Source organism: Physeter macrocephalus, chromosome 20 (assembly GCF_002837175.3).
Source record: "Physeter macrocephalus isolate SW-GA chromosome 20, ASM283717v5, whole genome shotgun sequence".
Lineage (NCBI taxonomy): Eukaryota > Metazoa > Chordata > Mammalia > Artiodactyla > Physeteridae > Physeter > Physeter macrocephalus.
The window spans coordinates 87,106,854-87,124,790 of record NC_041233.1 but is presented as its reverse complement, the minus strand read 5'-3'; the positions used below and the strand labels follow the sequence as shown (position 1 = coordinate 87,124,790).

Below are 17,937 nucleotides of genomic sequence, written 5' to 3'. Positions count from 1 at the left end.
ACACTCCCTAACACCACACACAAAAATAAACTCAAAATGGGTTAAAGACCTAAATGTAAGGCCAGACACTATCAGACTCTTAGAGGAAAACATAGGCAGAACACTCTATGACATAAATCACAGCAAGATCCTTTTTGACCCACCTCCTAGAGAAATAGAAGTAAAACCAAAAATAAACAAATGGGACCTAATGAAACTTAAAAGCTTTTGCACAGCCAAGGAAACCATAATCAAGACGAAAAGACAACCCTCAGAATGGGAGAAAATATTTGCAAATGAATCAACGGACAAAGGATTAATCTCCAAAATTTACAAGCAGCTCATGCAGCTCAATATCAAAAAAACAAACAACCCAATCCAAAAATGGGCAGAAGACCCCTGTTCTTCGGCCCTCCACTTAAACTTGACGTTCAGGGTCTGCCCTCAGCCGTGGTTATTCTCTAACTCGACGCCCTGGGGGTATGTTGGAGTGAGGAGCTTTTTCGAATGCACTGGCCTGGCCTCCTCATTGTAAGGGCAGCCGCTTCGTCCTCCCTCCCTGGGGCTGTGAACAGACTGCGTGTCAGGACCAGGTGGCTTCGTCCTCACCACTGTGAAGGCTACCTGACACTAGCTCGGGGCGACAGTGACAGCAGTGTGGGCCCGGGCTGCCCAGCCGGGGTGGCACGGAGGAGAGGGCTGCGCGTGCTCCGACCGGTCATTCTCCCCAGTGCAGCAATCAGACGCACTCCCTCCCCCGGGAGTATAAAATACAGGGCACCGAGAGGCCGGAGTGTGATGCTGACGGTGGCCCGTCACACGGAGGAGACATCCGGCATATTCACGCCTGCTGTGTGCGCTTTTAACCCTCCCTCCCCCGGCGAGATGGCCAGGCAAGCTCCCGGCTGGCGGTGAGTGGGGCGTGTGCTCCCTTCCACGTCCTCGAGCTGCTTCTCATCCCTCACCGCCCACCGCGCCCGTCCTCCATCCTGGACGGCTGAGCCTCTCTGGACCTTTCCTGCCACCGGCCTGTCACGCTTCTCCGCTATTCTGCCGGCATCAAAACGGCGCCATTTCCCAGTAGAAGCACTGCTCTCACTGCCACTCTGTGCGGTGAGTCTTCGCCAAAATTCTACCTCTTCCATGAAAGCTTCCCTTCCCCAGGCTCCTAGCCTCTAGAAACATCCACCCGGCGGCCGCAGTCACACCCTACGGCCGATTTCCCTTCCCGACTCCCACTGAAGATGAACTGCCAGAGACCAATTCTTCTGTCCTCTTAGCCTTCTGTCCTCTTACCCTCTGTCTTCTTAGCATTCTGTCCTCTTAGCCTCTGTCCTCTTACCCTTCTGTCCTCTTAGCCTCTGTCCTCTTAGCCTTCTGTCCTCTTAACCTCTGTCCTCTTAGCCTCTGTCCTCTTACCCTCTGTCTTCTTAGCCTTCTGTCCTCTTAGCCTCTGTCCTCTTAGCCTTCTGTCCTCTTAGCCTCTGTCCTCTTACCCTTCTGTCCTCTTACGCCTCTGTCCTCTTACCCTTCTGTCCTCTTAGCCTCTGTCCTCTTACCCTTCTGTCCTCTTAGCCTCTGTCCTCTTATCCTTCTGTCCTCTTAGCCTCTGTCCTCTTAGCCTCTGTCCTCTTACCCTTCTGTCCTCTTACCCTTCTGTCCTCTTAGCCTCTGTCCTCTTACCCTTCTGTCCTCTTAGCCTCTGTACTCTTACCCTCTGTCTTCTTACCCTCTGTCCTCTTAGTCTCTGTCCTCTTAGCCTCTGTCCTCTTAGCCTCTGTCTTCTTAGCATTCTGTCATCTTAGCCTCTGTCCTCTTAGCCTCTGTCCTCTTAGCCTCTGTCCTCTTAGCCTTCTGTCCTCTTAGCCTCTGTCCTCTTACCCTTCTCTCCTCTTAGCCTCTGTCCTCTTACCCTCTGTCCTCTTAGCCTCTGTCTTCTTAGCCTTCTGTCATCTTAGCCTCTGTCCTCTTAGCCTCTGTCCTCTTAGCCTTCTGTCCTCTTAGCCTCTGTCCTCTTACCCTTCTCTCCTCTTAGCCTCTGTCCTCTTAGCCTCTGTCCTCTTAGCCTCTGTCTTCTTAGCATTCTGTCCTCTTAGCCTCTGTCCTCTTACCCTTCTGTCCTCTTACCCTCTGTCCTCTTACCCTTCTGTCCTCTTACCGTGTCCTTTTACCCTTCTGTCCTCTTACCCTCTGTCCTCTAACCTCCTGTGGCCAGGCCAGCACTTGGCACATGATGGGCGTACAGTGGTCGTTTACTTAATGAAGAAAGTGAGCCGTCAGGCAGGTGGGCCTGGTTTGGAGTTTCTGCCTCCGGATTGAGGTCCTCCTTTGGCAGGTGCTCATAGTTACCTGTGGCCATCAAAGCCGCACAGATAATTCTTGACATTCCTAGCAACTGTTTGAATTATGACATAATGAACATTCCATGAGGTGACTTCACTGCTGTAATTTAAAAAGTTCTGGAAAGAGGCTTATGACCGCAATTACATCTGACCCCACTGGGTGCCGCTGTTGTCGCTGCTGCCCGTGGAAGATTTTGGCCCGGGGGTGGGGTCCCTGCCTTTTGTCCTGAAGGTCAGTCTGTCTCTATCTTTTGACCTCCTCCCTCCCTTCCCCAACACCTCCCAGCTCATAGTTTGGAGTCTACATTATGGGTTTGGTTTAACCTCTGAATTTCAGGCCTTGGGGAACAGGCAGCAAATCCATCCTGCTCTGGCACTGTTGATGGTCTCATTTTGTTCCAGGCAGTGGAGATTGAGAGCGGTTGCTCCCCCTTATTGAGTCTGAAATTCCCTACTTAAAATCAGATTTAATTCCTCGTGTTTCTTTATAAAAACAGAATAACCCTCTCACCCTTTTTCCTGGGCTTCCTTTCCAAGGTCTTAATCGTGTTCCTTCTCTGACCCTTCCTCTCTTGGCCATGGCACCATCCTTTATCTAGAGACCACATTTATGGACACGGTCTGACAGCCGCTGAACAGGAGGAGACGGAGATCCAGTCAGGCCTGGGGCTGCTCTGTCCTGTTACCATTGGGCTGCCTGAACTTTTTCTCATCCCGTGCCTCAGTTTCCCCAGTGGCTGGCCAGCTCCAGGTTTCAAAGGACAATGTTTCAAAAGGAATGGTGGTGGGGTGACGGAGTGTAGGTGATTTTTTTCTTAATACGTTTCAGGGGCATGTCATTGTCTTTTCAATAATAAAGGATGATGCGCGGTAAAGGTATTTAGGAAGGTGACAGTCCGAGAACAGTTACATCCCCTCGTGAGAGTTTAACCACATTCTGCCGGTGTCCCCAAGCCTGCAGAGAAGCCATTCTCCCCGTTCTTTAGCATCTAGTTTTGCCTCCCTCAGCTAACCGCGATTAATCTACTCCTTTTCTTCATCACCTAATTCAGTGCTGCCCTTCAAGCGCTCCTGTGGGAAATCATCCTTGAAAAGTGGAAGGAGAACAGGCCCCTGTTTACGGAGCCCTACTGTGGGCCAGGCCCGGAGCGGCCCCTCTCCTGCCACTGTCCCAGGGACCCTCACGGCCCATGTGGCCCCATTGCCCCGTGAGGAACGTGCACCCCGGTGCCCGCCGGAGAACCTGGAGGCAGTGGGCGGGGCGGCCTGCACAAAGCCTCCTGTGAGGCCCCACAGAGCCTGTGTCATCTCCCTCAGGCGCCCTTTTCCTGCCTCCCTCTGTACTTGAATAAGCTCGCTGATGCCACAGGTCTTTACACTCTACCATTTTCTGAGGGATGAGACGGTTTTAAATCTCTACTGTGCAGCTTATTCTGAGGAGACAGGGAGATTGATTCTTTAAATTATCTTCTAGAAAATGAACAAATGAGTTTACATATTTGCTCAGGAGTTCAGTTCATTTGCAAAAGCAAAGAATGAAGTACAAGAACCTTGTCTCGGAGCTCGAGCTCCTTCTGCAGCCTGGGCTGCATGCAGACTCTGCCCCGCAGGGAGGTCGTGTCCCCAGGTGCTCCTGAGCTGCACACCGCTGGCTCTGCACAGCGCAGTATCTGGTGACAGAGCCACAGTAAGGTGCCAGGGATGCGGGAGAGTCCATTGTCAGAGGAGTGTTTGCATTTTTAGAGGAAGAGGCTGATTAACTCAAAGGAAAGACTATTGGGCGTCCCCCCTCCCCTCGGGGGGAGTCCCTCCTCCGCCCTCGTCCCAGTCATGTAACAGGCAGGGAGGGGCAGCTGCACACAGCTTAGTCATTGCCTAGTCTCAGTGTTGTGGTCGGAAAAGATGCTTGATATGATTTCAATTTTCTTAAATTTACTGTGAATTGATTTGTGGCCTAGCATGTGATCTAGCCTGGAGATCGTTACATGTGCACTTGAAAATGGTGTGTATTCTGCTGCTTTGGGATAGAATGTTTTATAAATAGCAATGGACTGGCCTGAAGGCCAGTGTTTCTGGACTGATTTTCCGTCCGGATGATCTCTCCATTGACGTCAGTTAGGTGTTCAAGTCCCCTGTGAATATTGTGTTACTGTCAGTTCCTCCCTTTATGTTCGTTAATATTTGCACTATGGATTTAGGTGCGCCTATGTTGGGTGCATATATACTTACAATTGTTATATCTTCTTGGATTGACCTTGGATTAATCCCTCGGTCATTATGTAATGTCCTTGTCTTCTGTTACAGTCTTTGTTTCCATTTGTATGGAATATCTTTCTCCATCCTTTCACTTTAAGTCTGTGTGTCTAGATCTTAAATGATTCTCTTGTAGGCAGTCACTGAGGGCCCAGTGTGGGTGTGACCTTTGTCCCACTTCATATCCAGGGCCTCTGCCACCCTGGCTGCGGGGCTGAGACAGCAGCCTTTCTCCCAGGACACAGCTTGCAAACTGACACTGTGTCGTGCTGTTATTTTTCTTACAAAGTTTAGGAGGAAAGAGAACTTCTTGAATGCATGGTTTTAACAAAAGCAGGGACATGAAAGGCTTAAAATGCCATTGAAAAATCAGGGTGGGCAGGTTTCCTTGTGGAGAAGAACTGTTTACACCTGGCCAGCTCTCCTCACCTCTTACCTTTCCGGCTCCAGAAGATGGACTCCTGCTGCAGAGACTGGAGGAGTTTCCTTCTGAAGCTCCTGATGCTCCACGGAGCTGGGTTTTTGAGCTGCCTGAGCAAGAAGGGAGATAGGACGTGCGTTCCTGCTGCGTCCTCAGCTCTGGATGTGTGAGCTGCGGCCCCAACTCCCCTGAGTCTGGCTGACTTCTTAAGAGCGAAGCGGGAAGACCGAGCAGAGTGTGACGGTCCCTTTAACAAAGGTCCCATGGGGGACCAGCCCTGCTGGCAGACGGCTCATCACCGAAGGCTCAGTGTGTGTGAACACACGGCAATTTCGGGATGCCGGCCTGTGCGGGCCATTCTTTCCTTTTCTCCCTCGTGTATTTTCTGCACAAACATGTACTAGTAGTAAAATAAGAGAAAAAAAGGTATTTGAAAAATAGAAATAAACAAATTATAGCTTTTATTTTTGTGGAAACTCAATAAGAAACATTATATAGGTATTTAGAAAAAGACTTCAGAGGCAAAACTTTTGAGGGGCATGTTTTTATTATAAATGTAATATGGTTGATTAATGAAAAATCACAATGAAGTACCGAGAAAATGTTTGTCAATATAAAAGTTTTAGCAGCATTTCCACAGTTTCAGGCTCTAGCATTAGTCACACTTCCTCCCGCTATCGAAAAAGAAGACGCCAGTGGGGCTCCAGCAGAACATCGCACCGCTCCGCTTAGTGAAGGCCTCAAGGAAATCCTCAAGTCCAGTGTATTGTCTAACAGCTCAGCCCTCCCCACTCCTGAGCTTCCAGAATGTCAAAGCACTTGCCTCCATGTCTGAGGTCAGAGGTCCATCCTTCAGGCTGCAGGGGAGGAGGGGGTGGAAATTTAAACTGGACTTGACATGTAGTGCTCAATCACGCGTCCTCGCCGCTGTACCTTCTCTACACTGACGACAGCGAAGGGCCAAGATCTGGCACGGGGCAGCGGTGGCAGCGTGGTGGTGGGGAGGGGGACCGGAAGTGGGACATGCACATGCGGGGGGCTGGTGCCTCACCATACACCCTGCTCCAGGGCAGCTCAGAGCATGGTGCTCCTGCCGCATCCCAGGCTAATGGCAGGATTAGTGAGAAGGGGAGACAAACAGTATGAAAATATAATACTGGCAAACTATTCCCCTGCTTCTTTGGTACTTTCCAAACTTCTCTGATCAAAAAAGGATAAGGGAAGCACACCATTAAAAAATTACAGTTTTAAGTATTTACAGAAGCAATTATGATATATTACATAATCAATACACAGTATATGAACAAATTCTTCGGTGAAAGCACTTGTGAACTCCTGTTCCAGTATTCAATAGCACACTGACACACATACACCTTCCCAAATGGGTATCATCCATCCTGTATCTCACTTACGTTACAGTATATTAAATGGGAAAAAAATACCATTTTCCAATCTACACTTTCCTTTTCAAAGGTTCTTAAAATTTGCCACTGAAATCAGTATGTACAAAGATTTGTTGAATATCGAATTCTAGGCAAGTGTCTCCACTCCCATTTCGAGTATGTCTGAAATAGCACTACCTATTATTCTATGTATACCATATATATTTAATATATAAGTAACCGCACCATGTTATATCACCACGATACCAGTTTAGTGCACATGATTATGTACAGTAGTCAAGTTAGCTCTGGAGGACGACTCTACACCTAGGTGGACAGTGTGGTTTGGAACATCACAGAGGGTCGTGGAGGCGCTGGCGGGAGACAGCACGCAGCGCCCACATGCAGCCCGGCCCATCCCTTGTTTACCGGCTGGAAGAGGACCGGTCACACGAATGGAAGGATCCCGTACACGAGCAGAGCCATGACAGCAGCACTGAACAGCCCTGCTACAGGCACGGTCACGAACCAGGCCACAAAGATGTTCCGGAAGAGGCGCCAGTCCACGGCCTTCCGCGAGCGAATCCAGCCCACGGCCACCACCGAACCCACCTGGAGGGGAACAGGCGTTTCAGAGTCAAACCAGAGGTGAGACACAGTCTACACACTCGACCGATGTTAACTGGCTAATCTCAGAAATAAACTACATCACAGGATTCCCAATTCTTCCCCCTAAATTGGGTAAAAGCTTTTAAAAATACTTTTTAGATTTTAGGTACAATTATTTTAGGATTATTCCATTCAGAATACTGTTCTGATGCACTTTTCCACCCGTATTCTGCTCTATTTGAGTGGACGCTTAGCCAACCAAATGTTTTCTATTCCCCCTGCACTTTATCAACTAGCAATGACCGACCGCCCTCGTTTTAAAGATTCCCCAGGCAGGATACTGCTTATTACAGTATGTGAACCTGCTATAAGTACACAAGGAAATGGCAATAAAGTATCCTTCTCCTGGAATAACAGCATCATAAAATGTTGGAGCTGGAGACCTCTGCAAATATCTAATCCATCTAATCCCCGTGGCTCAGTTTGCAGAGAATAAAACATTTCCAGAGGGTTTGGGGCATGAGGAGATTTGTAAATCACGGCAGGTTGAGAACTAGAACTGAGGCCTCTTGATCTTAAACTGGTTTTCTCCACTATCTCCAACTGCCTTGCAGTCCTTGTACTTTAGCTGATTGAAAAATTAATTAACTAAATGGAGCATACATATAATTGGATCTAAACTGTCAATCATGTCTCACAAAATGATAGAGATACTTGAAGATCAGAATGTTAACCTGGATTAAGATATTCTTCTGTACACTCGCAGTTCATTTTGTGATTTGTTGAAAATGTACAAGGGAAAACCCCACAACTCTAAGTATCTAAAAATGGAAATCGTAAGAAAGTACAAATCCTGTAGCATCTCACGCCTCACTCAGGCTCTGGTGAAACTCAGAGACGTGCCCTTGACAGTGCCCTTGGCCACTGGGAGGTGGCCCCTGAAGATCTCCAGGAAACAGGCTTCATCTCTACTGACCCACAAATACTTCAGAGTCAGAAGGGGCCAAGGAGGTTCAAAGAGCAACTGGGGTCTATTCTGGGGTCAACAGAAAAAATAAATTCCAACACTTTGTTTATGGAAGGAAACTGGAACACCAAAACCAGCAGCATATTTAAAGGCAGTTAATCTGACATTTTGACAACCCAAGCCGTGATTAACCAGCGATTCCATACATCTCCAGGTAGCAACGAACAACCCATGGAAGGGGCATCAAAATGATCATTCTGTGTAAACCCTTTGTCTATAACCAGTGTACTGCACGAACTTGATCATCCTGCTTAGCAGTTCCTAGCACACGCCAGCCAATCGAGACTTTTCTACTGCAAAAGGACTAGCTAGGTTCTAATGGTCCTAGAATATGGTCAAATCCACTAACACTAGTTTCCGAGATTAGACTCTCCTTGTTACCATCCCTCCAGGGCCTGTCCCTCTTCAGCGCACTTCAGCTCGGCTCACACACAGAGAACATGCTTAAGTTTCAAGGTCATCTACGCCCTCTTCCTTTGTTAAAACACTTTTCTTAAAAAAGCATAAAAAGTAATATAATCATATTATAGCAAGTTTATGTAACAGGAGTGGACAATTACCCACTACTAGTGGGTTACCCAAAAGCACCACTATTGTCATGTTTATATATTCCTTTCTACTATTTTTTATAAATATACCTTTATTTGTAAACAATAGGGTACACTACTATTTCCTTTCTTTAAGAAAATAAGCATCTTCCCATAGTGCTCACAGCCTTCATGAGTATCATGTAAAATGGTACACCCTATAGGTGGATGTACCTTAATTTATTTAAACGTTTCTAATTTGCCTCTAATTCTTCCCTATTAGAAATAATTTCATGATTAATATACTCATTCATATAGCTTATATTTAGGCTTTAAAAAATAATATTCCCTGAAATGGACTATTAGTTACAGGGGGCATTTTTAAAATACCTTGAAATAATGTGGAAACTTAGAATCTGCAAGAACTCTCATACACCCCTTATGCAAATTCACCAAATTTTAATATTTTGCCACAATCATGAAGAAACATTTTAATACCACTGAAATATCCTGTTCCTCACCAACTGCCTGCCCGCTCCCCCTCAACTTCTGCTAAAGATTTAGCAATCCAATCTTTATTACAGGGGTTGCAAAGTGGTGATTTACCAACTCCCTTCCCATGTTATCAGATGGAATGTTACTTTGAGAAAGAACTCTTTCCTCTCCTAATGCATTTTAGGATCTTGATACCTACTGCCAAATCAGTTGTAAATGTACAAGGGCATCCATAATCTGTGAATTTCAGCACACTATAACAATCCTGTAAATTGTTCTCTTTTTGCTAATCAATCAACAAAACGTGTTACTGTTGCTTTTATTTGCATATCTTTACTACTACGGCTGAACTTTATTTATATATCCAATTTTACTCCCTCTAGTCTTTAGATATAAAAATTGTCCCTTCCATAAAGATGCAAAACATGACACCAAAATATAAAACATGGGAGGTGGGGGAGGAGTAAAAAAACGTGGAGCTCTTAGAATGTGTTGGAACTTCACTGACTATCAGTTTAAAACAAGTAGATATAGGTTGATGTATATGAACTACACAATAACCACAAATCAAAAACTTATAACAGATGCACAAAAAGCAAAGAGAAAGGAACTCAAGCATAACACTAAGGAAAATCACCAAACTATAAGGGAAGAGACTAAAAGAGGAAGAAAAGAACAAAGAACTACAAAAACAACCAGAAAACAAATAAAGTGGCAATAAGTACATACCTATCAATGATCACTTTAAACATAAATGGACTAAATGCTTCAATCAAAAGATACAGGGCAGCTGAATAGAATAGAAAAAACAAGACCCATCTATATGCTGCCTACAAGAGACTCACTTCAGAGCTAAAGACACCCACAGACTGAAACTGAAGGGATGAAAAAGGGTATTCCATGCAAATGGAAACGAAAAGAAAGCTGGGGTAGCAATACTCGTATCAGACAAAATAGACTTTAAAACACAGTCTATAACAAAAGATAACAAAGGGCATTATATAATGATAAGAGAGTCAATCCAAGAAGAGGATATAACATTTAGAGACATATATGCACCTAACATAGGAACACTTAAATATATAAAGCAAATATTAACAGACATAAAGGGAGAAACTGACAATAATACAATAACAGTGGGGGACTTTAATTCCCCACTTACATCAATGGATAGATTGATCATGCAGACAAAAAAATCAGAAAGGAAACACTGGTCTTAAATGACACATTAGATCAGATGATCATCTATAGAACATTCCATCCAAAACCTGCAGTATATACATTCTTTTCAAGTGCACATGGAACCTTCTCCAGGATGGATCACACAAAACTAGTCTCAATAAATTTAAGAAGATTAAAATTATATCAAGCATCTTTTTCAACCACAACAGTATGAAACTAGAAATCAATTACAGGAAAAAAAATGGAAAAAAACACTAAACAACAAAAGACTAAACAACCTGCTACTGAAAACCCAATGGATCAATGAAGAAATCAAAGAGGAAATAAAAAGATACCTTGACAGATAAATGAAAGTGAAAACACAACTGTCCAAAAATCTGTGGAATGTAGCAAAAGTAGTTCTAAGAGGGAAGTTTATAGTGATACAGGCTTACCTCAAGAAACAAGAAAAATCTCAAATAAACAACCTAACTTTCCATCAAAGGAATTAGAAAAGGAAGAACAAAGCCCAAAGTAGCAGAAAGAAGGAATAATAAAGATCAGAAAGGGAATAGAGACCAAAAAATAATAATAATAGAAAAGATCAGTGAAACCAGAGATGTTTTTCTTCAAAAAAACCCAAAAAACCAAAAACCTGACAAACCTTTATCCAGACTCATGATAAAAAGAGAGGGCACAAATAAACAAAATTAGAAATGAAAGAGAAGTTGCAACCAATGTCAAACAAGCATAAGAGACAACTACAAACAGTTATATGCCAAAAAACTGGACAACTTAGAAGAAATGGATAAATTCCCAGGCACATACAATCTTCTAAGACTGAGTCAGGAATAAAAGATCTGAACAGACCAATAACTAGTATTGAAACTGAATCCGTAACCAAAAAACTCCTAATAAACAGAAGTCCAGGACCAGATGGCTTGACAGAGGAATTCTACCAAACATTTAAATAATTAATACCTATCCTTCTCAAACTATTCCAAAAAATTGAAGAGGAGAGAACACTTCCAAACCCATTTTATGAGGCCAGTATTACCCGGATATCAAAACCAGACAAAGATGCTACAAAAAGGAAAATTACAGGACAATATCCTTGATAAACACAGACGCAAAACTCAACAAAACATTAGCAAACTGAATTCAACAATACATAAAAAAAGATAATACACCATGATCAAGTGGGATTTATTCCTGGGATGCAAGGATAGTTTAATGTCCACAAATCAATCAACATGATACACCTCATTAACAAAATGAAGGATAAAAATCACATGATCACCTCAATAGATGCAGAAAAAGCATTTAACAAAATTTCACATCCTTTTATGATAAAAACATCTCAACAAAGTTGGTATGGAGGGAACATATCTCAACATAATAAAGGCCATTTATGATAAACCCACAGCTAACATCATACTCAATGGTGAAAAACTGAAAGCTTTTCCTTTAAGATCAGGAACAAGACAAGGATGTCCACTCTCATCACTTCTATTTAACATCGTATTGGAAATCCCAGCCACAGCAATCAAATAAAAAGAGAGAGAGAAATAAAAGGCATCCAATTGGAAAGGAAGAAGTAAAACTGTCACTGTTTGCAGATGACATGATCCTATATTTAGAAAACCCTAAGGACTTCACCAAAAAACTGTTAGAACTAATAAATGAGTTCAGTAAAGTTGCAAGATACAAGAGTAATATAAAGAAATCTGTTGGATTTCCATACACTAATAATGAACTATCAGAAAGAGAAACCAAGAAAACAATCCCATTTATAGTCAAACCAAAAAGGATAAAATACCTGTGAGTAAATTTAACCAAGCAGGTGGTGAAAGACCTGTACTCTGAACACTAGAAGACACTGATGAAGGAAACTGGAGACAATACAAATAAATGGAAAGATATCTTGTGTCCATGGATTGGAAGAATAATATTGTTAAAATGTCAACACTACCCAAAGCAATCTATAGATTTAATGCAAAGCCTATCAAAATACCCATGACATTTTTCACAGAACTAGAACAAATAGTCCTAAAATTTGTGTGGAACCACAAAAGACCCTGGATAGCCAAAGCAATCTTGAGAAAAGAGAACAAAGCTGGAGGTATCATGCTCCTTGACTTCAGACTACATTATAAAGCTACAGTAATCAAAACAGTATGTTACTGCACAAGAACAGACAAACAGTTCAATGGAACAGAATAGAGAGCCCAGAAATAAACTCACGCACTTATGGTCAATTAATCTATGACAAAGGAGGCAAGAATATACAATGGGAAAAAAACAATCTCTTCACTAAGTGGTGCTGGGAAAACTGGACAGCTACATGTAAAATAATGAAATTAGAACATCTTCTCACACCATATACGAAAACTCAAAATGGGTTAAAGACCTAAATGCAAGACCTGACGCCGTAAAACTCCTAGAAGAAAACAAAGGCAGTACGTCTTTTTTTTTTTTTTTTTTTTTTTTTTTTTTTTTTTGTGGTATGCGGGCCTCCCTCTGCTGCGGCCTCTCCCGTTGCGGAGCACAGGCTCCGGACGCGCAGGCTCAGCGGCCATGGCTCACGGGCCCAGCCGCTCCGCGGCATGTGGGATCCTCCCAGACCGGGGCGCGAACCCGGTTCCCCTGCATCGGCAGGCGGACACGCAACCACTGCGCCACCAGGGAAGCCCGGCAGTACGTCTTTGACATTGGTCTTAGCAATATTTTTTTGGATATGTCTCCTCAGGCAAGGGAAACAAAAGCAAAAATAAACAAACAGGATCTAATCAAACTAGAAAGTTTTGCACAGTGAATGAAACCATCAACAAAATGAAAAGGCAACCTACTTAATGGGAGAAGATATTTGCAAATGATATGTCCAATAAGGGGGGAATATCCAACTATATAAACAATTCATACAACTCAATACAAAAAAAGAAACAACCCGATTTAAAAATGGGCAGAGGGGCTTCCCTGGTGGTGCAGTGGTTGAGAGTCCTCCTGCCAATGCAGGGGACACGGGTTCGTGCCCTGGTCCGGGAAGATCCCACATGCTGCGGAGCCGCTAGGCCCGTGAGCCATGGCTGCTGAGCCTGCGCGTCCGGAGCCTGTGCTCTGCAACGGGAGAGGCCACAACAGTGAGAGGCCCGCGTACCGCAAAAAAAAAAAAAAAAATGGGCAGAGGACCTAAATAGGCATTCTTTCAAAAAGACGTACAGATGGCCAGCAGGCACATGAAAAGCTGCTTGACGTCACTAATCATCGGGGAAATGCAAATCAAAACCACAATGAGACATCACCTCACACCTGTCAGAATGGCTATCAACAAAAAGACCACAAATAACAAATGTTGGCAAGGATGTGGAGAAAAGGGAACCCTGGTACACTGTTGGTGGAAATGTAAACTGGTAGAGCCACTATGGAAACCACTATGGCGGTTCCTTAAAAAATTGGATATAGAACTACTATATAATCCAGCAATTCCACTCATGGGTATTTCTCCAAAGAAAATGAAAACTAACTTGAAAAGATATGTGCACCCAATATTCACAGCAACATTATTTACAAACAAGAGCCAAGATATGGAAGCAACCTAAGTGTCCATCAACAGATGAATGGATAAAGGAGAAGTACTGTGGCACAAGAGAATATTACTCAGCCATAAAAAGGAATGAAACGCTGCCATGTGCAACAACATGGATGAATCTGGAGGGTATTATACTAAGTGACATAAGTCAGAAAGACACATACTGTATGTTTTTACTTATATGTGGAATCTAAAAAATAAGACAAATAAATATAACAAAGCAGAAAGAGACTCACAGAATCAGAGAACAAACTAGTGGTTACCAGAAGGGACAGGGGTGGGGAGAAGGGTAAGAGATGAAGGGGATTAAAAGGTACAAACCACTAGGTATAAAATAAATAAGTTATAAGGGTGTAATATACAGCACAGGGAATATAATCAATATTTTATAATAACTTAGTATGGAGTATCATCTATAAAAATATCAAATTACTATGTTGTACACCTGGAACTATTATATTGTTAGTCAACTATAATTCAATTTAATAAACACCAGCTAAAATAACATCATGATAACATTAAAAAGTCTCTTCATGTATTTTGCCCATTTACATATTGGGATCTAGATGTGTCTCTTATTTGTTTATGTGGTGTTTAAATAAATATTAACTCTGATATTTAATGCAAATACTTTCTCAATCCAGTATTTTGCTTTCACTTTTAAGTTTCTAATTTCATGCAATATAATATGCTACGCTTTTCTTCTGTGATTTATCCTTAGCTTGAATATTTGATAAATTCTCATTTATTTTAAATTTTCTAAAATAAAATTCTATTTTATTCTAAATTTTTAAATAGTTTAAAAACATCAAGCCATCAGATATATGTTCACGTATTTTGAGAAGTGTGGGTCTACTTTTATTTTTCTAGGGTGCTAGCCAGTTACTCCCCTTATTGGTTAAAATTTTCCTGCCCCAAACTATATGCTCATATATACTAGGTTCTATCTCTGGTCTATCTACTTTTTTATACAAGTATCTAATTTTTTACTATTGTGGTAAAATACATAATGCAAAATTTATCATTTTAACAATTTTTAAGTGTACAATTTAGTGGCATATAGAGCCTCATTGTTTGGCAGCCATCACCACCACTTATCTGCAGAACTTCTTTGTCATCCCAAACTGAAACTCTCTGCCCGTCAGCCCTCCTTCCCCCCACCCTCCTGCCTCCTGTTTCCTTATAACAGACTTCCAATCTGGTAAGGCTACTTCCTCTTCATCGCTTTTCTTTGTAGATCATTTTATATTCTTGCTAATTTAACCCACCAAATTAACTTTAGCCTTATTTTGGAAAGTTATGAGAAAACTTTGGTTGGGCTAGTATTTGAGGACTTTCCCACCCAATGACACAGTGTGTCTCACATTCAGGTTTTTCTTTTACCTCTGAGCAAAGCTTTGTGCCTTTTTCATGTACATCATTCACTTTACTAGGGTTTTCAAATGTCTTTTTGGCATGTATTTCAACAGATGACCGTACGTTGTTTTCTAATGGATCTCTGAGCCGTGTGTTATTGAAGACGTCTGTAAACACCCATTTGTTGAGCCCTGTGAGGGGCCAGCCCTGCATAGGCACCAGCCCTGCCCTGTTCAGAGCCTGCATTCTGATAATCCAGATCAATGTGGTCCTGCTGAAATGTTCTTCCATGATATTGTTGATGTCATTTACTAGCATCTTAAAGTTTTAAAATCAACATTCATATGTAAACACAGCTTTCATTGTTTGTGATGTTTTTAATCAGGTTTCAGTATTAGGGTTATTCAGTATATATGTTTTATAGACCAAACTGGAGAGTTTCCTGTTTTGTTTTGTTTTTTTCTCTTACATTATGGAAAGTTCATATAATGTGAGAATTATCTATTCTTTTAAGATGGAAAAGATTAGCCAGTGAATCCATCTACAACTGGAGTCAGCAGTGTCCTCCTCCTTTTTGCCTTTTCAGGTGAGAAGAATTGTTTTTGGAGAACTTCCTTAATTTCTTCCTATTGCTCTGGTCAGGTTTTCCACTTTTTTTCTACTTTTTGTGTCACATTTATTTGTCATGTAAATTTTTGCAAAAAATAATTCATTTTACAGAGGTTTTCAAATCCTTAGCATACAGCTATATGGTTTTATATTTTAAAATTCTCTCCCAAATCTGTTATGATGACTTTCTCCTTTCTAACTTAATTCCCCTCCCTTCCTTTTCTAAGAATTTGATGTTATTTTGTTAGTAAACACTTTCCTCTCCCCTTCTCCTTCACTAGTTTTGTTTTAAAATTTATTTTGCTTTTATATCCTTCTTGCTGTTTCCTGAGAGTTTTTATCGTTCTGAACTTTTTATAAAATACTAATCTGAATGTTTGGTTCTTTTATTTTCCCTTTGCTCAATTAAAGCATGTAAATATATGAATTTTTATCTGAGCATAAGTTTGCTATGTATACACACACGGACACACAATTTGTTTTTTTCTCTTTTCCAAGAAATCTATGATTAGAGATTGTGTAGAATATCTGTTCTTATTTTATAAATTTAGTTGTGATTTTTACCGTGGTCTTCTGAATTTATGACTAATTTTTATAAATGTTTCATGATACTTCACAAGAAGGCATAAAAATTTGATATATATTTATTAATTATACTGCTATAAATCAAATCCTTTATAATCCTAAGTACTTCTGTTTTCTTCGTTTGTCACAGACTTTGACACATTAATTTCTGAGTTCTAACAGCTTTTGCCTTATGTTTTTAGTTGTTATGCTATTTGGATCACAAGGGGCCCAGAGTCCCATGTCTTCACTACTGATGAGGTCTTTTGTTGATATAAGGTGGTATTCTTTGCTGCGTTCCGACTTGCCTCTTAATAAGCCGAGTGTGTTTCCAGATTAAGTCCATCACCAGGCACTAACAGCAACAGAATTACTGAGAAGTAGGGGAACCAGACAGCATCGACATTACGAGTCATCTAAGGTAGCCCTTTCATCTTCCAGATTAGAAACTGAAACCTAGAGGCTAGTGGTCCTATTTGTACTTAATTTTTTAATTGAAGTATAATTGATTTACAATGTTGTATTAGTTTCAGGTGTACAGTAAAATTATTCAGCCATATATATATATTTTCAGATTCTTTTCCATTATAGGTTATCACAAGACATTGAGTATAGTTCCCTGTGCTATACAGTAGGTCCTCATTGTTTATCTATTTTACATATAGCTGTGTGTATGTTAATCCCATACCTCTAATTTATCCCTCTTCCTCCGTTACCCCTTTGGTAACCATAAGTTTGTTTTTTATGTCTGTGAGTCTGTTCCTGATTTGTAAATGAGATCATTTGTATCATTTTTTAGATTCCACATATAAGTGATATCATATGGTATTTGTCTTTCTCTGTCTGACTTACTTCACTGAGTATGATCATTTCTAGGTCCATCCATGTTGCTGCAAATGGCATGATTTCATTCTTTTTTTATAAGCCTTTCACATTTAGCGGTGCTTGTTTACAGACACACTGGTTGGAGTTTTCAGGCTGTGTGTAAATGGAGAGCCCATCTATGTCTTGGTCACTGCGGTACCCTCAGTGCCCAGAGTGGGAACAAACAAGCTTTTCTGGAATGACAGGAATCTACGAACCTAGGAAAATCCGCAAGTCGCTTTTGCTTTGTTGAAGTTGTTGGTGGGTATATTTGTATACAGGGGGCCCATTGGAGATATTTTAGAATTCCTCCAGGTACTGGGCAGCCCTGGGTTACGAGGCCTGGGTTCCAGCCCCGGCCAACCCCGGGGGTCCTTGGGTAACTCCCTGAAACTCGCGGGGCCTATTTCCTCTTCCTTCATCTTTAAGGTTCCTTGTGGCTCCAACAGTCCATGTACTAGACAAGGAATTCCCTCTCCCACTGAGTTCCAGAGCACATGACAGTGGTTAATATCATCCGGAATTCACTCGAAGGCAATTGAGTCGCTTCGACCACCTTATAGAAGAAAAAAGAACTGAAACAACCGTGTCTTACGATTCCATGGAATCTGGAAATCTGTCCCCTACGTCTGCCTACGTCTGTCCCCCTGTCAACTCCTGGGCCCCTGGGCCTACAAACACGGTTCGTGGACGCACAACCTCAATGCAAAACCCACCGTGGAAGCAACGAGAGAACCAGGACATGTGGAAGGAGGGCGA

General features: G+C 42.1%; 1 protein-coding gene across 11 annotated transcripts in view; it reads right to left on the bottom strand.

The window, feature by feature from the left end:
* Positions 1-5,763: 5,763 nt before the first annotated feature.
* SLC20A2 (solute carrier family 20 member 2) overlaps positions 5,764-17,937 on the bottom strand; it is a 107,395-nt gene continuing 95,221 nt past the window's right edge. For 8 of the 11 annotated variants that reach the window (XM_028481021.2, XM_028481017.2, XM_028481019.2 and 5 more), the window contains one exon: positions 6,368-6,989. In XM_028481021.2, coding sequence (XP_028336822.1) covers positions 6,825-6,989 — 165 coding nt within the window. In that variant the 3' untranslated portion in view covers positions 6,368-6,824. Of the gene's footprint in view, positions 5,853-6,106; positions 6,196-6,367; positions 6,990-16,299; positions 17,735-17,937 lie in introns of those variants that run through there. The other 3 variants (XM_028481024.2, XM_028481023.2, XM_028481025.2) reach the window with 3 other exon arrangements.